The sequence below is a fragment of the Centruroides vittatus genome, unplaced genomic scaffold, assembly GCF_030686945.1.
Source record: "Centruroides vittatus isolate TY-2023 unplaced genomic scaffold, ASM3068694v2 contig_461, whole genome shotgun sequence".
NCBI lineage: Eukaryota > Metazoa > Arthropoda > Arachnida > Scorpiones > Buthidae > Centruroides > Centruroides vittatus.
Genome location: NW_027122257.1, coordinates 391,632 through 413,661, shown reverse-complemented (window position 1 = coordinate 413,661; position 22,030 = coordinate 391,632). Strand labels below are relative to the sequence as shown.

The window sequence follows — 22,030 nt, the reverse complement described above, 5'->3', positions numbered from 1 at the left end:
GTTTCCAGGACTCTACTGTATTAACATTGATTGTAATTCCTTTGTCTTTAAAATTATTTATTAACTCCTTCAAAGTTTTGACTTTGCTATATCTTTGACATTTTTTAAACAAGTAAGCTGTCTGGTCACCACATCAGCTTCATCCTTGAACAATGGAATCGTCCTTATTATTTTACATTACTGATGTTCAATATCATGAACTCTGTAATCGATATAAATAGTATGATATTGTGCAATAATCAATAACAGGCAATCAATATTGTCAAAATATTGATTATTAATTGATAAAATCCTATATAAAAAAAAACAACAAATTAGAATACTTAAACAGCTTCATTCCAATATTACTGTATTATTCTAAGACCTAAAAATCCTACAAATTTATTAATTAAATATTTAAAACTGAAAAAACATCAATTAGTGAGGAGTGGTCAAGACGTAAACTAACATAATCCAGTTTCAAAATTGTACACACTGCAGAAAGTGTCAATGTATTAAATGCAACATGCACATGCACTGACATATTCCATATTTGAATTCCACAGAATCATCCTTCGGATGTGCTGAAACTTAAAATGAAACAGGCTGAACACAAAGCTCTTACTAAACATGTTGTGAAGTATTTTGAAGAAGTTGCTGACAGAGACAAGCACAAAATAGTTCACTGGAGAGTCAATTAGCCATCAAACTGAGCACAATATTTTAGGAATAAACAAAACTTCAGGATGATGTTTCTAGTCACATCTTGGTTAAATATTTAAGATATGACTGACAAAATGAAGTACAAAATCAGTAACCTTTTCAAATAGAAACCCAACACTTCACTCACTGCTGCAGCTGCAAAACTAAAGCTAGCTTGATTGACTCTAGTTGCTGTTAACCTATCCAATGTTGAATATTTTCTATGTTAAGTCTAACATGATCATACGTTTTAGAAAAATAATAATTGTGGCTATTGTATCATTCCAAATTACTTTATATATTTTGCACACACAAAATAGACATATTAGGAAATGTAAAAACAAAAAGTTTTATTTCAGAAGTTAGTTTTAGTGTAATAAATCTCAAAGCAAGGAGCAACACATAGTGGAACGGAACACTGTTCACACTGATAACGTGATTCTACTCGCTTTTTGTTTGCCGAACAGACTTTACAAACCCTGGTTGGATTTTTTTTCTGTTACTGGTATAAAACTAAGAAAATGCCATTTGGATAAACGTAACAGATTTTCATGTGATGGTCGACTATGGCAGGCTACATGTCTGCTTGTGTAAAACTTTTCCATCACTTCTCTAATAACAGTCATACGAAAATCAAGAAATGATATGTTTTTTCGTATGTTGGCGATACACAAGCATTATATAGTGCTTTATCCAGCATATGATAAAACACTTTTTTTTAAATACCATTTCACCGTTTTTCTCATGTACGGATAATTGTGTATCACTCCATCACACAGATCAATTCCACCCATATTTCAATTATATTCTAAAACACAATTCAGCTTCATTATTGTATCTCCTGATCTGTTATGTTTACCAGAATCTGAGAATTCGTTGTTACTCGTCATACTTAAAATTGCCACATCCCTTTTATCTTTCCAACAAAACACAGACTATTCATCTTTCTGACAGGTCATAAATTCCCCTTTCTTCAATTTACAATCAGGAATATTGCATGGCATTCCAATCCAATTTTTTTTCACAGTTCCACATACATATGTTGTTTATCCAGAAGCATTTTTGCTAATGTCATGTGAGGTGAAAAACTTGTCTAAAAAAATCTTGTAATTCTTACCGAGAAACAGTTCTAATAAGGTAAGCACAACTTTCTCACCTTGCCCATCTTCAAAATTTCCATATTCTGTTGTAGCTTCTGTATAAACTAAAAAGTCCCAAACATATCCTGTTCGTGCCTCGGAAATTTTGAAGCTTTTTACGCCAAAACGAGCATGATTGCTCAGTGTATACTGTCGAAACACCAGTCCGCCTTTCCATAACATAAGACTTTCGTCTACACACACATTTTCATCTGGGATGTAAGCATATTTGAACCTATGGCAACAATAATCAATAACACTGCATAATTTATGCAGTTTATTAACACCAACTGAGGCTTGATTATTATTTGTAAAATGCAAACATGACAATAAAAGCAGAAAGCGGTTGCTTGACATCGCACTTGAAAAAAATGGTGTAGAAAAAAAGCATCTTCAATTGTAAAGTACATACTTAGGCACAGTTTTCTTATAATACTTGTGACCACAATAAGTCCTATAAATTCTCTAATTTTTGGGTTTGTTGTTGGTTTCCAGTTTTTTAATGACTATTTTCCATAAATCATCACAGTTCATTAAACTATCACCACACCTGTTTGTTTCTTCCACAAGTTAATCATCAAAAAATACACTAAAGCAGTCAAATGGTGTAGCATCACTCTAAATTACATTGGATTTCTGCTTTTCGGGGATAGGTCAATCTTATTGCCGATGAAACCTACATGCCTCAAGATCCAACCACCATTCCAGGATGTCATTTCTAACATGCCTGGGATGCCGCCAATGGCCTTCAAATTCAATGGCAAAGCAAAATTCCCAAAGAAATGGACACTTTTGGATCCTTTTGTTTTCGAGGAGATTATAAGAGCTAGTGTACAGTACATTGAAATGTGTTTGAAGAAGCATTTGATACCTTTCATTGACAAGACTTAAGAAAGTGCTCTTCTGATCAGATCACATTTCTGCTCACTATGCCACATCAGTGACAAACTTTCTCAGCCTCTGGCATTAATTTTGTTGAGCATGCCAAGAACACTCTTAACATTCCCCAAGCTAGATATACTGAGAGATCAAGTTGAAGCTTAATACCATCTCTATCACATTGGTAGATAATTTTAATGTATAATTTGAGAACACAGTTTCTTACTTTTACAAAAGACACATTTAATTTGGATCTCAAGACTAAAGTTGAAGTATTGAAAAACACATCAAGCACTTGCACTGATACAATAGACTCCAGACTCGCCGAAAACTTACAATGTTTTGACTACATTTAATACTTTAGTTACCATAGACTGAACTCAGCTGTTGTAAGCAATAAAATGATGATAAAATAAATCAAGTTACTATTTAAATTCTATTTTATTTCTTCCAAGAAAACTGTTTACAGAAACTATTTATCAGACCCATGAATATACTGTAAATGTTACTTTAATTATTATTAATTTCCTTAAACTGTATTATAAACTGAAAACAGAAATAATCATTCTAACTTTAATGAATGATTATTTCTGTTTTCAGTTTTTCAAAATGACACAAGTCTGAGTGATGGTGTAACATTAATACACCAGTCATTCTTATGTACAGTGTATTTATCATCCACCACAATATTACATTTAATATTTAATATTTTCACTGTGTGACTACTGAATGCAATTGTTTATTTGGACTCAATTTTTTTAATTACACTAGTTTTGGTCAGATAAGTATGGCTAGTTGTAAGTCAAGAAATAAATGTATCAACTTACTTTATTTTCATGCATGGTGATTTACAATTCCTAACCTTTTGTGCATCTTTTTGAAAGTTAAATATCAATGGATATCAAAAACTTTTTGACATAGAAGTACTTTATATTTGTATTTCCTTGTAAGCTATCAACATTTCACTTTGTTTTGTCTGTCATATTGGTCTATAGATGTCAAAACAGTCCTCATTTTCTATTGGCTATCAACTTCTCATTTCTGCTTATAACAGAAGTTAAAAATAATTTTAAATTTAATTTTCTGGATCCTTTCTTTGCTACAAAGATGGAAAATATTTCTGATTTTTATTTCCACATTATTTTTTCATAGATGGGAATGGAGCTTTACAATTTATAACAATCATTATTTTGACATGTCAATTCACATGATTAACTATCCCAAGAGTTAGTAAAATCAGCTGGGTAGAGTACCAAGCCAAAAGGGCCTGGGGATAACACTGCCAATGATTGAAAATCAATAAAGACAATTTTTTTTAGTCTTCAACTATTATAAGGCAAAATTCTCTCTTTTGCAACACTCCAGAATAAATTATTACATGCTGTTTAAATTTTGAAAATCCACATTATTTCAGATCCATATTTGATGTGTTGTCCATCAAATTTTTATTGAAATATTTTCTAACCAAAAGACCAGGAGCACAATCTCTCACACAGATTTTATGATCATCTCTTACTTCTTTAACAAAATTATAAACAATGCTATTGAACAGATCAAAATAAATTTCTTAATATTCTAATGTTCAAGCATATAATCTCAATAATGTGCATCATCTTTCAAATACATAAAATATTTATAATTTAGTAGGCCTATACATTAGGATATATTAAAAAACTTTTAAAGTAATTTCAAAATTATGCTCTAACCAAAAATCCATATGCTATGATTTAGTTTATCAGTAAATCAGAATGTAAAATTTTATTTCTTAAATATTCACAATCATGAATAAAGTGTCTCATCAGATTGTTTTTTATAGCATATTATGTATTGCATTATTTAAATAAGAAGCCATAACTGATAACTTCAAATGAAATGACGAAAAAAAAAATAAAGCAGCTGAATCATCAATAGAATACAGTAAATACTAAAATCAATATATGAATTATCATCAAATCAAGACAGGAATATTTGAAAAATTATCAATTACAAGTAAATAGGAATTTAAAATAAGTAAGATTATTAACTTTATACTGATTTTCATTAATATGATAATCATATTTTCTATATAAAAATATAGAAAATATAGCTTTTTCTTTATTTATTTATAGTAATTTTTACTTAATCTCTATTTGTTAGTTTATAACTAAGTTATTTATTCAACAAACCTCTGGATTTGTATCAGGCTACATTGTGGTTAATAAACTATTAAGGAATTAATTAATTCAGAATATAACCAGGCTGGTTAGTCATGGCTGTTTGTGTCTGAATAATTAACTATTGAGTTTTTCATATATTTTATTACCAAATAGTTAATTTTTTTTCATAATTACATCTGATAAAATACATCAAAAATGTAAAATTTTCTGTTTAAAAGTTTAATGAATAATATGGCTTATGACAATATTGAAGTATATATAAGACTTAATTGTATATAAATAAATCCAAAAGTAGTTGAAAACAAAAAATTGCATCTAAAATATTACAGTAGAAGCCATTCTTCAGGTTAAGACTTAAACCTTTCCCTCTCCCTGGCGGGGGGGGGGGTTTCGAAAAATCCCTTCTTAGTGTGCATTTTTATGACATACCCTAACTGTGTACCAAATTCCACATCTTTAGGTTCAGTGGTTTGCTCTTAGGGCAATGATGAATCAGTCAGTCAGTGAGGACAAGTAATTTTATATATTTAGATATACAAATAAAAGTTACAATATGAGAATGATAGAAACAAAGTTGATTTTAAGACAAGATTAAGAAATGTAACAAAAGTTCTTGATAATGACTAAATTTGAGAAGTTAAAGTGCATATTTTCTTTAAAAAAGTGCTCCTAAAAACATATAAAATAAAACCATCATTCTATTGTGCATAAAAGTATAAATATTGATATCTCAAGAAAATTATAGAAAATTTGAATCAGTCACTTTCAGAATTTGACCTATACATTCCAAAGTTTACATCTTAAAGCCTGATGAGTATATATAGACATACCAACTATCGCCTGAATGATCGGGCTAAAATTTGCTAATTAAATGTTAATATAAACATTGTTACATCAAAAATGTAAAATTTTCTGTTTAAAAGTTTAATGAATAATATGGCTTATGACAATATTGAAGTATATATAAGACTTAATTGTATATAAATAAATCCAAAATGAATAATAATGAACAAATGCAATTATGTGAAAAATGCTATGACAGAAAATAATGTCAAAATGACTGCAGGATTATATCAGGCTATAATAATGCTACTCTTAATAATTAAATGTTACGTTATTTGGCTTAGAGATAGGAGCCATCACTTAGTCTCATGGTTGGGTTAATTAATGATTATACTGTATTTAAGTAGAGAGGATATTCCACTATGTCCTAATATTCTTTAAGTGTGATGTTCAGATATCAAATGCAATGTTTCAGATTCTACATGTAACAAGAACAAAGATGTGTTTATAACTTCATTATATATATAAAAAATACATCTTTTCATACATTTCCAGTACTTTTTTATAGTTCTAACAAACATTTTTGGCTTGATTTACAGGCTTTCTTCAGGTTAGAAGCCATTCTAATTAGCAGGAGTTAAAAAGTGCTGGAAACTATAAAAAGATATGTTTTTTTTATATATATAATTTATAATAATTCCAGCTTATAGTAGAAGATTGTTTTACCAGGTGAATAAGCTTAAATCCACTGTTTGCTAATAGATGGTGTAAGTGAGCATATTAAGCTACCATGGAGACTACATCTGTCAACATTAATCAGTGTACATCATCAGCAATTTCATACAACAACATACATTTTTCCTTTGGTAATCATGTTAGTTTTGTGCCAGAAAAAGAGCATATGTGGCAAGCTCTGCTTTTCTGCTTCAATTTGAAGAAATCGGCTGCCGAAGCACATCAAATGCTTGTGGAGGCCTACAGCAACAGTGCTTTATCGGAAACTATGTGCAGAGATTGGTTTTGTCAGTTCAAAGACTGCAGTTTTGACCTGAGCGACAAGAAGTGTGAAAATCGGCCCAGGAAGATTGAGGACCATCAATTGCAGGCTCTTTTGGACGAGGACGATACTCAATCACAAAAAATGCTTGCCAAGCAATTGGGTGTTACTCAACCAGCCATTTCCATGCATCTACGTGCCACGGGAAAGATTCAAAAGATCAGAAAATGGGTGCTGCATAAATTAAACGATAGGCAGATGGAACAATGCCAAAACACAATTAAAACCTTGCTCACCAGACAAAAAAGAAAGTCACTTCTGCATCAGATTGTAACTGGCGACGAAAAGTGGATATATTTCGAAAATCCTAAATGCAAGAAATTGTGGGTTGATCCAGGCAAACCATCAACATCTTCCCCAAGACCAAATCGCTTAGGATGGAAGATGATGCTGTGCGTTTGATGGGATCAGCAGAGTATCGTCTACTATGAGCTGTTGAAACCTGATAAAACTGTCAATGCCCACCGCTACCACCAACAACTGATCAAATTGCACCATGCTCTGCATGAAAAAAAGCTGGACTATCAGCAAAGACACAACAAGCTGATTTTCCTCCACGCATTGCACACATCAACATTGGTTCGAAACCACTTGGAAACACGAAACTGGGAGGTGCTATTCCATCCCACTTATTTACCAGACCTGGCCCCTTCTAACTATCACCTGTTTTTGTTGATAAGCCACGCACTCACTGAGTGGCTCTTCGATTGTTACGAAAATGTCCGAAAATGGCTTAATGAGTGGTTTGCCTCGAAAGAGGAATTTTTTTGGCGTGATATCCACACGTTGCCTGAGAGATGGAAAAAATGTGTCACTGGTGAGGGAAAGTACTTTGAATAAATTTTTTTTGCTTTGTATGAAAAAAACATGTTTTTCTCTGACTAAAAAACAGTGGATTTAAGCTTATTCACCTGGTAGAACTTCAATCTAGTCCAGCAATATTCAATGTGATGGTCTACAGAAAGTTCCAGAAAAATCTTTTACATGATAAATTATAATCAATTCTTAAATATTATATTATTATTGTTTTGTTTTTTGGAAAACAGTGGGTGATCAGTTAATGAACATAATCCATTCCAAGACTTTGTTCGCTATCCGAATTGTTTGTTAACTAATTATCAATTTACCATAGGTTTTATGGGAATTTGATTAATTCGTTCTGGAGATCCAAAAAATAAAAAATTATATACTTTCTTACTATGTTTATTTATATGTAATAATAAAAATACATATATACACAGTCTTGCATTTTTATTAGTCATGTTTTTTCTGTTTGTGGGGATTAAAGAATAGGTCTGATGTCGATTGCTTTTCTCTCTTCTTCAGGATTTTTCAGAAGTAATTAATAGCATTGTAATTGTAGAGATCCCTAAGCCTATTAACCTCAACCTGGTTTGGATGCCATTCTAAGATGTCATTCTGACATCCTCCCACGTCTTCAAAAGAAGTTTAGTAGCAGATGTTGGCATTAATCCTCTTTTTCAGAAGAAAACATATCTTGCCAAGTTTCTTGGTGTTCTTCATTCAAGAAGTTCTTGGTGTTCTGTCGTCAGATCAGTTTCAGGTTCCACTATGAGCTCTTCAATGTTCTTTATTTCTCAGATGTAATTTTTGTTACTCCTTTAGCTGCTTGAATCTTCTTGATTATACTGTATCTTTCTTATAAGATTGAACTACAGCCTACTGTAGACCTGTTCAAGCCATACTGCCCAGCAACATCAGACATCTTCTGCCCACTTTCTACCTTTGCTATCATACTCTCACTTTTCGAAAATAAAAATTGATGCAAAACTTAATGAGTGCCTGCCCGACAGTCTCGCGAATACTATGAAAGAATTGTTTCTGTCAGAAAAATAAAATGCTGGAACTACAAGGGAGAGTTTCAAAGTTCGGAGGAATACTATCCGATCAGTATATACCGGGTTGAGCATCGATGTCTCCCCACTCTGAAAAGTTCCAAATTTTGGCCTGGAGACAAGGGAAGACCAATCGATATTCATTATTTTACATCGCTGCTTCTTGTGTTTGTTCTGTGAGGTGTTCATTATCTGAACATAAAATCTTTCGCAAAAGTGTTTGTTATTCAATTTGTTTGTTAACCGATCACCCACTGTATTTCCTACATAGCACATATACCTGCACTATATTGGACAAAAGTCAAGGTGTAACTACAGAAAAAAAAAATGCTTTGTTTACATGCTGATTGTATATACTGTATATCTGTATTAAGAATTTCCTGAATATATGACATAATTTTAGTATGGCAGCCTTCTGTAATGTGGTGTATGTGCTTTTTGTGAGGTCCTAATGTTTTGGAACTTTTGTATAGGTGTATGCAGTATGACACCTGTACAAGAAAGGACAATTGGCACAGTAATTACCTTATCCATTCTTCACAGACACTTTATTTCATGAGAGAGTTCAAAGTATCTACTAATTTTGCAGTGAAGGTATCTTGCATATTACAGATATTTGGAACAGCTATGTCTATTATGTGGGCTTCCGTGCTGTCTAAACAGCAAGGAAGCCCACTTTCTGGACATCGCTATCAAGATAGAGGCATCTACGATCCAAACGTCGGTCTACCGAAAACCGACGGCAACACCGATGTACATACCTAAGGGATCCTGCGACCTGTTCTCATATAAAGCAGCCGCTTTCAAAACCTTGGTAAGAAGAGCAATCTCATACTCCTCCACTAAGAAAGCTCTGGACAAAGAACTAGCGTATCTTAAAAAGGTCGCAACAGACCACGGATACCCTTCCCTAATACAGCGTATAACCAAGCAACATCGCCAAGGAAACATGTCCACTGGACAAGCAAAGGGTAGCGCTAACAAAAAAGACTTAGCAAGGCTTCCTATCACATACAACCCATACGTTAGAGGAGTATATGGAGAAGTAGCCAAAAGACAGCAGATGCAGATAACATATCGAAGAGGTCCCACAATAGCCAAAATCCTAAAAAACTGCAAAGACCCTCCGGATCCCAACAGAATGTATGTAGTGTACTCTATCCTTCTAATAGACAACAGATGGCAAAGAGAACTCATTTACATCGGTTCCACTAAGCGCTCGTTAAGGACCAGATTAAAAGAACACCAAGCTGACCTACAGCACCAGAAACTCAACACGGCGCTAAGTATATACGCATCCGATCAAGATATCAAGGCAGAATTAGATAAGGCTAAAATCATCGTAACGACGCCCCACCCGGAACATATAAAGTGGTTAGAAGCTATCGCTATATATAAAATGAGCTTTAATAATATCTGCATCAACCGAAAAGAGGAGATCAACATTTCATCAGCCTGGCAAGTCCTTTTCAACGTGCATAAACGATAACCAACACCCGGACACTACAGCGCATGTCAGCCACGACGGAATTAGATGAAGCAGTTCGATTTGAAACCTTCTATTCTGTGTTTTCAAATTCGTCCATCTTCACCTGAAGAAGAACTTTTATAAGTTCTAAAATGTTAGTGAGACAATCGCGAGACGATTTTCACAAGGAACACCGGTAACAGGTTCGTTTTTGGAGTTATAGTTTATAAATCCCGGTGTCTATAGGAGAGTAGAACAGTACTTTATGTCTATTATGTGTTTTTGTTTTGTTTGTCAATGAACATAATCTCTGGTCTGTTGTGATATATTGTTTTGTCTGTAATTATAGGGGTTGGTCATAGTACATTTTGTGTGTTTTCTTTTCTGTGATGTCTACAGTGTATATTTGTAGTATGGTAATCAAATACAACGAAGTTGGAACAGAGATCATCAAATCAATACAATAAACCTATTTTCCCTATTTTCCAGCAAGAGATTTATTTAAGATATCAACAAACAAACATTTTTGGTTTATTTCATAAACTTGCTCCAGGATTAGCATTCAAAACTGTTTTGAAATTCCACAAAAGAATGTTTAAACATGTTCTATAATGTTACTGTTTAAATTTAAAATATTCATACAATAAGAATTTTATAATACAAAATGTAACTTAAAGATATCAAAAAATTATTATTGAATATAATTAAGCACAGATTGTGCTTTAATTAATAATTTGCATTTTCTCTACATGTAAAGCTGTCCCATTTCTTGAGGGTTATCTTTTATGGAATTTCAAAATGTATTTTCAAATGCTAAACCCAAAGCACGTTTATGTAATAAACAAAAAATATTTGTACATTTACATCTTAAAAAATCCTTTTGATGGAAAAGTTTGAAAGGTATTGATTTGATATAGTATGGTTCCTGGTGTGTAGTAGTCTGTGTTTGTGTGGAAGCTTTCAATGCATTATATTTCCTGTTTGATTTGGTTATGTGGATGCAAGTAATCAGTGTGTGTTAAAAGACAAGGTTTTTAGGCATTTTTCACTGCTTCAAAAACTTAGGTCATTCTATATGTGCAAGCAAAGGACTCACTGCATTTTTGCAATAATTTTTGTGAACAGCGTATTCACATTTTTTACCAAATGCTCACCCTCTGGTGTTTAAAAACAAAACTATTTTATCTTGAAAATTCGAAGTTTAGACTATTTACAATAATATACATTTTCGAGTCTATCTTTTAATCCTTTAACACCACCACAGAAGTAACAGTTACAATGGTTTTTGAAGAAAAACATCATTAAAAAAACATTAATTCAGTATATGTATATTTCTGTAAATAATCTAAACTTCAAATTTGAAGAAAAATATCCTGAGTCATCAAGAAAATTGTAGTAATATTTTATCTAGATCATTTGAATCGTTCTTGTGTATTGTCAAGAGTAAAGATGAATAGCAATAAAAAAAGCAAAGTTTTTGAATTGAATTCCAAATTGAAATTCCAAAATTACACGGGAGCGCGATATAATTTTTAATCCATTCCTATGTGAAAACAGATGATTATTCGGAAATCAGAATTCAGAGAAACTCATAAGTGTGATCGACAGAGAGTAGATTCGACTGTTAAGAATTGACAATAAAAGGTTCCCAATTGTCCAGCTTTACTTGAACAAGTTATGTTGTCGATTTTACAAGATTTTTCCTTAAGGTTTAAAATGCCAGTAATTTTTGGGGGACAATGTGTGCATTTAGGTGCATTTGATATTTTACTTGTGATTAATTAAATGAAATAAAATTAGAATTGAATTAACAAATCTAATTTTCTTTATTTTGATCTTTAAAGTCACACCTCGTCCTATATGCAAGTAAATATGGTATATTGCTGGAGTTGCTTTAAGGTGTAAATATTTTAGTTTTTATGACATTTCTTCCAGTTTTGCAATAATTCATGTTAGATGTTTTGAGCAACACTGATTTAGACATTTAATCAGAAAACAGTTTAGCAAAAAAGTAAGAAAACAACAATATTAATAAGAATAGCAATTATAGTCTTTGTTATCAAGCTGCTGATGTGCTTGGTCTTTTTTTTTTAATGCTAAATATTTTGAAAAATGCATTTGACTAAAAAGCTAACTAGTTCAGAAGTTACATAAAAATATAAAACAATGATGTCTGCCCTTATATATATCTATCTATTATCTATTTTAACTTCACAGGAAGAGTTGTTTTTGTAACATGTAATTGCTGATATCACATTTCTTAGAAGATGAAAGGATATTACTTAGAAGAAAAGAATTCAGTCAGAAAAACAAGCATCTACAATAAAGTTTTCTGAAAAACAGGTTAGCTAACCTTTTCAAGAAAAAAAAACTGTAGATAGAATTTAGTTTCATCAAATTAAACTTTTCCTTTCCTTCTTAGTTTTTTTTTTTTTTGGACGTAACAACTTTGATTTAATTTCCTTTCACTTTGGATTTTATTTCAAAAATATTGAAATAATAATTACCTATTAGAGTTGAAAATAGAGATTTTTAATATTTAGAGATAAGAACTGCTTTTTTTACTTCATTACTAAACTTAGCTAAATAAATCATTTTCAAATGCAATTCAAATGATGTATAATTCCAAATTATTCACATTTTTCAGTTATCTGGTCTGTCATCAACCCATTTAGGCCAGTTATCTGGTAAAGTTATCAAAGGTCTCATCCAAGAAACAATTTTAAAAAAAGTGAGGAAAATTGATCAAATAAACATTCCTGTTAAGGAAATAACAGAAGAATGAGATAAAGAATAGTTTAGCTAAAATATTAATTTTATCTAAACTACTATTGTCACATTTCTCTATTATTTCCTGAACAGAAACAGATTTACACAGTTTTACGAAAAAAGTGAGAGTAGGAATGTGACAAAATGTTGCTTATTTACAGCTACAGTAAATAACTGTATTACTAAATAAATGTCTCAGCTTTTCTACAGCCATTGTAAACATTAAATAGCATTTATTTCAAAATTATTAATGAAATATTGTTCTGTAAATACTGTTCAAAGCTGTCATAAAATTATCTTCAATGGCTTTAAACTATCATATTTCTTGCTACTACATTTTGTACATTTTGATGGTAAAAAGAGTAATACCAGAACTTTTGAAAATGAACACAATCTAGTTGTACTTATATCATTTTTTAAAATACCTAACTTACAACAGAAAGGAAAACTTATCTAGACTAATTACTTGCTAGTAGGAAGTAAATGAACAAGAGACGACAATCTGGATAGAGAAGAAATAATATCTATATTAGATATATACTTTAAAAGTAGGTAAATGTAAGAAACAATAAAGAACTGGAGAACTGGAATGTCAAATAAAACAATAGAATTTAAAAGATAAGAAAAACAGTGACATTGAGTGAAGTAAAACATGATGATACAATTAATTGGTATATGTAGACAAATGTAAGCTAAACAATAATCATCATTATACAGGAAAAATTTTAAAGTAAAAACCATGTAGAAAAAATTAAGATAGGGATTAGAGAGAGCAATAAGTATAAACTTCAATTTAAAAAAAAAAAATTTAGAAGGAAAACCATCAATAAAACAAGCCAAAAAATAAAGCTAAGTTAACTAATAAAATATAAAGAGTCTAACAACTTTACAAAAGGTTACTTATCAGGGAGGATAAAAAAGATGTAAAGTAATTATAGTAAGACACAGAAAAATACACAAATATTAAAACTGAGAGATAGAAAATGATAGTAAAATATAGAGAAATATCTAGTAAATAAAGTAATAATGATTATGATTTTACTGAATGAAGAAGAACTAACAGAATCAATCTAGAACAGTGACTTAGTGTCAATTTTCATGAGGGTAATGATGTAAAGCAGTGTTTTTGACGATGTAAAACATTAGTCCGTTGTTATGAGAAAAAAAGCAAACTTTTTTCTCATAACAGACTAGTAAAATTATCCATAATTTTACTTGGACTAAATAATTATATATGACTATGAATTATACTTACTTATTAACTTTATATATGCTTATCTAGAGTTACTGTACAGTACATAACAAAGAGCATACAGTAATGCTAGATTACTATTTAACTGTCACCCGTAATCAACTATCTCAGCATCAGTAAAAGTCAAATATTTTTCTGCAGATCAGTGAAGATTTTTGTGGACCGGCAGTTGAAAAACACTGATATAAAGGACCAAGAAATAGGAACAGGTTTGGTTTAATGGGATACAGCAAAGCAACATATGGGCAATCTACCAAGAGGTACACTTTCCAGATAAACTTTTTATGGAAAATTGGTCCCTATTCGGGTGTTAGACATGTGAATAAAACCCAAAAAAGTCTATGTGGTAAGTCCATTGTTCAGGTGCAAACTTGTGACCAACTACCAGTATTCAGTGTGGTGTTAACCATTCAGCCATTGGAAGACTAAAATTCTCAGCCAAGTGACAAGTGATTCTTAAAATACCAGTAAATTATAATCTTGTCAGAATTTGTTCTCTTCACAACAAAATAAGAGTATCAGATCAAGAATCATACACACTACAATATTTTCAGGGTAAAGATATATATCAAACATCATCACTAAACCCAATATATTAAAGCTAAACACCAAGCAAATGCCGAAATGCCATTTTTCGGCATTTGGTTGGTGTTTAGCTGTAAAGATATATATTTTATATAATCAATGATGCTACGCCACTGATTTAGGAAGTTTCAAATACAAAAAATAATTGATCAAATTCATAAAATTAAAACCTCATCTACAATGACACTTTTCAACTTCCAGTTAACTTCTAGAATGTTAACCTTTCAGCAGTAGGAGAGTCAGGTATGGTTCTATCCCTTAGTAGTGGAGAATATACCCGAAAAATTTTTAAAGTATTTTTTCACGCAATTTTTCTCATTTCCGTTTTAGAAAAAGTATTTGTAAACAGTTATGTCTAGTAAAGAAAAGTCTTTTTTTATTGCTACATAATTCATTTTTTATGTGAATTTTTTTTTGCGGTAGTTTTTGGCTAGATTTTGGTGATACCCCCAAAAGAATTTAACGTATATATACGTCCCTCACCACTGCCACACGATCGCCCTCGACGTATATATACGTCCCTCACTGCTGAGTGGTTAATATATTTTGAATTTTGAGAAAAAAGTTGGAAGTTCTACTAGTTTAATTTGAGATTATATTAGAAATCACCTCTATACTGGCAATTTTCCAAATCTTTTCCAGTCCTTTCATAAAAATATAAAATTTCACATATCCCTAAATTTTCATAAATTGAAAACAAAGAATAGTGACCAAGAATTTCCAACAGTTACTACATAAATTTGCAGTTTAAAGTACTCTAGAGCACTTATTTATTAATATAGACACAAAATTAGTTGACAGAAAAGTAATTTAAATTAAACTAACTAAACTCAAACTTTCAAAACTATAAAACACAGTTAAATATATTAATTAGCAGTTATTATGGACTTAGGCAATTCAAAATTTTATAGATCCAAGTATAAAGTTCTCTTAAATTGAAAAACTACTGATTTAAAATTACATTTGGCAGTCATTACAGAATTTTTTCCATATACTCCAAGATGGGAAAACAGTATTCTAAATAGTATAAAATTTCAACATTTAACCAATACTGGTCTGAAATATGTCTTTACATCATTTATTTTATTATAATTAATGTACAATGCTATACTAATGGCTGTAGAGCAGGTCTCCAATCTTTTTTCCAAGAAGGGCTATGTGAGCTGTAAAAGAAGTCTGGAGCCAAATACAAAAGATATAATCAAAAATTTGTGGTTAAGATTATTTTTATTTCTGAATAACAACAGACATCAATGTGAAATTTGCAACTACTTTTTCTAAAGAATGTCATCAAAATCTCCTTTAGATATTTGCTGGACAGTAATGTTCAATATTTTGATTTTATATATTTTATTTTTGATAAGATTTGTTTGCAAAGGTATGTACAGTGGAACCTCTACATTTCTCAACCTCTATATTCATCACATTTTGATGACTTTTTTATTTTTCCATATTCGTCGTCATTCCCAATGCCGGAAGTGGCACTACAATCGCACGCCCATGCCGATCAGCTAGCCATGTTAGCTAGGTGTAGTTAATCAGTCTGTTTCGTGCGGTTGTCGTGTTATTGAGAAATAATCAATGCGAGAAACTAAGTTCCAATCGCTCCAAAGTGGCACCCAAATGTTGCTATAGTCAACCAAAATACAAATACATTCAAATGATAATGTAATTGCCTATCAGAAAAGTTTTAAAAAGCAGACAAAAATACACAACACTAGACAAGTTCTTTATTAAATTGAGTGCTACTGAATCATTGGCAAAATAGACCCAATGATTATAACTAGAATTACCTAATGTTTTAATTGATATGTCTTCTTCTAAACAATAATACTATATTAATAATACTGTTCTTCCCCTTCTACCACTATACTGTATTTATTTAATACAATAAAGTTTTACAAACAACATAATTTTTTTTCTTGTACCTTTTTCAGGATGGAAATGGATTAATTGAATATCAGTTATTTATTATGAGAAAAATTGTTTCTATATTCGTCATATTCCATATTCATTAGGTTCTTAGGAACAGATTAATGACGAATATAGAGGTTCCACTGTATGAGCAAAAACTAGGAAATATCTCTGCAAACTTTTTAAGACTTAAAACTCTCTTCTAGCAAAGAATTAGAAAAATTAACAAACTTCCTTCTTTAAATAAAATTCTATAAAGTTATTTGTAGCAAGTTCTATTAATTCTAGCTGACTAAAGTTTATGTTTTGAACTTGTTCAAATGTTGATGCTAAAGCATGTCAATAAAAAAAAAATATTTGGGCTGAATAAATATGCTTTGGGGCACTATTTGGCCCACAGACGGTGTGTTAGAGACCCCTGCTATGGAACATCTTCAAACAATAATTCTGATTAAAATATGACAATCATAAACATTGTGACTGAAGTGGAATTCAAAACATCTGCAGGATTCATTGCATATATTATCTCATATATTATTTATAATAAAGATCAAGAAACTTTTTGAATTTTATATATATATATATATATATATATATATTTATTTTATATTTCAATATAAAAGAATAATTCTAATCAGAAAAATCCTAAAATATTCTTATATGTAGATAAAATTCCAATAGGATTCAGGAATAGGAACATTTAGTTAAATTATTATAATTAAAAATATATCAGAAAAGAAAATGCCAAATGAATGAACATGTCATAATGATGCCATTGCAAAATAATATCAGCAAAAGTTACATCAATTATCGAGGAACTAAATTTTTAGACCCATACATATTTATGTATCAGGAAAAAAATAATTCCAAGGAATTATGTCAACTTAATCAAGACAAATACAATAAAGCACTTAACTAATATTAGTATTACAGGAACAGATAATGTTCCTCTGTAAATTTACACCATACCTTTTGCATTCATTACAGAAATATCACCCATTGAATCCACGAAGTAATATTTAAAGTAACATTATTCCAGCACATAACTTTTACAGTTAAAGTAGTATTAACTGATAAATATAAAAAAATACTTGTTATTTTAAAGCAAGCTAATAGAAAAAATAATAAAAGACTAAAGAATTGTAGCTAAACAAAATTACAACAAAATATGTGGAATGTAATTATAATAATGGCATTATTATAGACTACATGAGTCATAACTGATGATCAAGAAATAGGACAGAACAATTATTCATATTACTCGGAATTACTTATTCAAAGAAAAAAAATGGGAAAGTATATGAAAATGTTATTAATAGATCAAATTAGAACAGTAAAAATAAACAGTCAATTTTACATATTAGTGTTAATTAGATTTAACAGGAAGCATAATAAAATAATTTCAAGACTTATAGTATTACAAACAATAGAATGTTGAATAATCAAACTCCAAGATCAAAGATTAAATAAAGAATGTAGATATTGATACGAATGTTAAAAATAAAAACACAGTAGTTGTCCGAGCCCCAATTAACTGAGCTTCCATACTATCCGAGGTAAATTTGTAAGCGAATGCACTACTTTTCTTTTACTGTAATTCATAAAAGAAAGTTTAAAACAATAACATAATGTAACTAAAATACATGGTTTTATTCTTTAAATTACTGTACATATCAACTGGGTAAAAAATGACGTAAAAATATTCTTATATATAATTAAATTCACTAAGGTATAAAAAGGCTTGAAAGGATTACCATATAAAACTTTTATATTCATAACTTTTAATCCAAAATGGCTGTGGCCATCTGTTTTATCCAAGTTTTCAGTTATCTGCGATAGCATGGTCCAAATTATCTCAGATAATCAAGATTCTACTGTAGAACTATTAAAAACAGTTATGTTAGAATGAATCTAATGTTGTGGCAAAAAGGAAATTCATTGAAACAAAGACACTATTAATTAAGTCACAATCAACAAGTATCAGAAATGAAATACAGCAATGCAACATATGGATAATCTGCCAAGGGAGGTGCCTCCAAGAACGACTTTCCATGAAAAATTGGCCCCTATTTAGATAGTGTAGACAGGTGAATAAAACCCAGAAAACTCCACGTGGTCAGCTCATTGGCATGGCTCAAACCCGTGACCAATAACAGTGTTTTATGGTTTTATCCATTCAACCATTGGCAGACAAACCAGAAATGAACCTAATCTATAGCCATAGCAAAAGGAAATCAAAGTAGAACAGATTACAAAAGATATAAAATAAAATTTTTTAAAGACCACAATAAACTATGATATCAAGTAATAAATTATAATCTGAGGATAGTACTGCATCAAAAATAGTGAAAAAAATTTACAAGAATGACCCCCTAAAAGACGAGAGCAAGGTAAAGATGAAAAATGAAGAAAAACATGTTAAGTGAATTAATGACCTAATAGTAAATTTAATAATGAGAACAAATTACATGTACAAATTAATGTCGATGTCCTATTTTAAATATTTTATACTTAATAGTTTTTAAAACTATTAATAAGCTTATAAATTTTGCAATTGTAATATCAAATATTCACAAATTTTAATAAAATAAATACTTGGTATCTAGCAAATAGATTACAAGATTCTTTTCATAAATTATAATATATGTAGGCTAATAATGATTACAATTAATGAATAAAAATAAGGTAATTTTGCAAGTTAACTTAATGTTTTTGTTTTGAGACAGAATTTCAGCAAAAATGAAGTAGAGCATAGTAACAAAAATGCTTTTTGCATTAAATTTTTATTCTAATTTTTTTTTTATGGCAAATTAATAAATTTACCATGTAAATGAGAATTGCAATCACAATTCTCATATCACACATTCAAAATACCAAATCAAATTAACACGTCATTGAAAATTTAACTGAAAATTTGTGAAATATACACTATTTTTCACCAATTTTCCAATACAAATACAGTTTGACACCATTCGATTGGTTTATAATTTTCCTTCAAGGCCTTAAATGAAACAAATATATGCAATACAAAATAATTCATAACTTCTAAACAGTCAATAGTACATAACTTTTTTAATACTGATCGACTCTGCAGCAAAATAACATCTAAATATGCCTAATCTTTTCATAAGTATCAAGACTACCATCTTTTTTCTGGCACCTTTGGCTTCAGTCTAACAAATTTGATACAAATTATACATCACAAAAACACAAATTTAAAAAAATAAAATTAAAAATATGATTTGTCATAATCCCTGCACGTGTATAATTTAAACAATAGTGGAATTAAATTCTTATACCGTTCTTAAGAGTCATCAAAGAACGGAATTCCGAACAAGCTATGACACGATAAATTACAAAAAAACACAATATAAATTTACTAAACACTTCTATGTGTTATTTTCAACTCACATATGTCCATAAGATAGATAATTATGTAAAAAATATAACTTCCGTGGGAACGAACACCAATACCGTACATAAATAAGCATACCTTAAACATAAACAATGCCAATTACGTTAATTATTAATTACCCAATAAGCAATTTTCATATATTTAAATGAAGTTATAACGTATAATAAGTTTGAAAAATGATATTTGCCAACTTTTTACTAAAATATTGCTATTTTTAGGATCATTTCCTGGTTGTTAATCTCTTTGGTATTAATGTAGAAATTTATTTAAACAATTGGCAATTATGAACATTAATTAAGCAGAAATTTAATTTTCTTGCAGGAATTTTTTTAAAATTTAAAGTAAACAATTGGCTCATTATGGAAGCACAAACATATTTGAGGGAAAGGTCAGAGAAATATTTTTAATAAATTAAATTATCGATTTGTTTCTTTCTATCGATTTATTAAGTTTGGTAAACGTTTGAAAACGCTTAAATTAATTAAATTTGGGGTTATTTATTGAAATTTCATAACATTTCACGATATGGAAGATTCATACGTAGCTGGCGACTACGTCTGTCCTAGTTATACTTTTTATATGAAAAACCGGCGAATATCTTGTGTTATTTTGAATGTTATTACGTGTAGGTAAATCGAGGAACGTTTACGTTTTCGTTAAAACCATTCAAATTTTTTAATTGCTCACCTAATGAACGATGAGACAAACACAAATCACAACTCACACGTTCGACGACAGCAAAACAAAATGGCGCTCCTTTTTATCGCCATTAGAGGTCTCTGGTGTCTAGAAGGAAATCGTGGACACGTTTGGTTTATCTTAAAAAAATAAATAAAATTCCTTCGTTAATTATCTAAAACACTTTATTCGTTTTTTGGATAAATTATTATCTGTGTTTATCTAAAATTAAATAGTTCTTATTGATAATTAATATATTTTTGAATGAATTGTTTAGTTTGATTTATAATGTATTTTAATGGATTGTATTTTTCCATTTTTTTACTCTTTCGTGCCGGTCGTGGCTTCGGCCGGGCGCAAAGTGGAACGAGTAATAGTGAGGCACGGGGCCCAACGTATTCGAGACGGGCCATTCACTCATAAAAATTCTTGAATTCGGTCCTCCAGACGTCGGCCCTTAAGCACTTCGGCCATTCGGTCGTCTTACTTATATACTTATGGACTTATGACTTTTATAAAAAAATTTTGAATATTTTTGTTGCAATTACATAAAAATATTGTCTTAAAAGCATCTATAAAATGTTAATTCTATAGCTGAAGATCTGAAATCAATCTTGGCGAAAAAATATTTCATTTAAATTCTTACAATAAACGTCATATTGATTATTTTTAAGTATTTAATTAAAAAATAAAGATTTAAACACGTTAAATTAAATTTCAAATATTTATGCTACACGTTTAAGTTATTCATTCAATAGTAAAACCTGCATAAGGTGACCATCTGTGTTAGATGACCACTTTGAACTTTGACCCTTCAGTGGTCACATTAGCTAGTTTCGCTATAATTAGTTGCATGTCTGGAACTGTAAAGTTTTAAACGATTTCATCGTTGAAAATGACTTTGCATGATCGTAAATTAACTTAACATAGTTCACATACGTTTATACCGTAAATTTATCTCTTTGTTCGCTAACCACAAATACAAAAGAATGCCGCTGTCTATTATCATTAGTTAAAACGCTTTGTTCCTCCAGGCAAGAACGAATTGACACCTGTGGAATTCCTAAACAGATTCAATTATGCATGCTCCGAGTGTGGTTTATGCTGTGAAATGCTTGTTTACATACAAGATAAACAGAGTCTTTAGAAGATATTTTTTATTATACAATTGTTCGTTTATCACCTATACCATGGTTTATTTTTGCACTTTGTTTACACACGATTGAATAAAACATTCTGTGAATAACCGATTCATTGTCGATTATTATAAGTTTTATTTAAGTTATCTACATTACCTTATCTTTAACTAGAGATTAGACAAAGACCCCACAGGGAGGAGCCAAAACATGCTTTTCTAAGGGTTAATTTATTTTAATAGGCGTTATAATGAAATAACTA

At 30.4% G+C, this 22,030-nt stretch overlaps 2 protein-coding genes across 15 annotated transcripts in view; one reads left to right on the top strand and one right to left on the bottom strand.

Moving 5' to 3' along the window:
• Nucleotides 1-20,756, bottom strand: part of LOC136977578 (CUGBP Elav-like family member 2) — an 84,514-nt gene extending 63,758 nt beyond the window's left edge. For 11 of the 14 annotated variants that reach the window (XM_067273083.1, XM_067273092.1, XM_067273093.1 and 8 more), the window contains exon 1: nt 20,642-20,756. The gene's annotated coding sequence lies outside the window, so the exon portion shown is untranslated. The remainder of the gene's footprint in view (nt 1-20,641) is intronic. The other 3 variants (XM_067273085.1, XM_067273089.1, XM_067273091.1) reach the window with 3 other exon arrangements.
• Nucleotides 9,303-10,040, top strand: LOC136977618 (uncharacterized). Its single transcript, XM_067273153.1, has one exon. It carries the CDS (start codon nt 9,303-9,305, stop codon nt 10,038-10,040), a length of 738 nt encoding a protein of 245 aa, XP_067129254.1.
• Nucleotides 20,757-22,030: the final 1,274 nt, after the last annotated feature.

Bases quoted from the DNA above. Each gene is read 5' to 3' on its own strand.
- LOC136977618 (XM_067273153.1), top strand. From the start codon at position 9,303: ATGTACATACCTAAGGGATCCTGCGACCTGTTCTCATATAAAGCAGCC.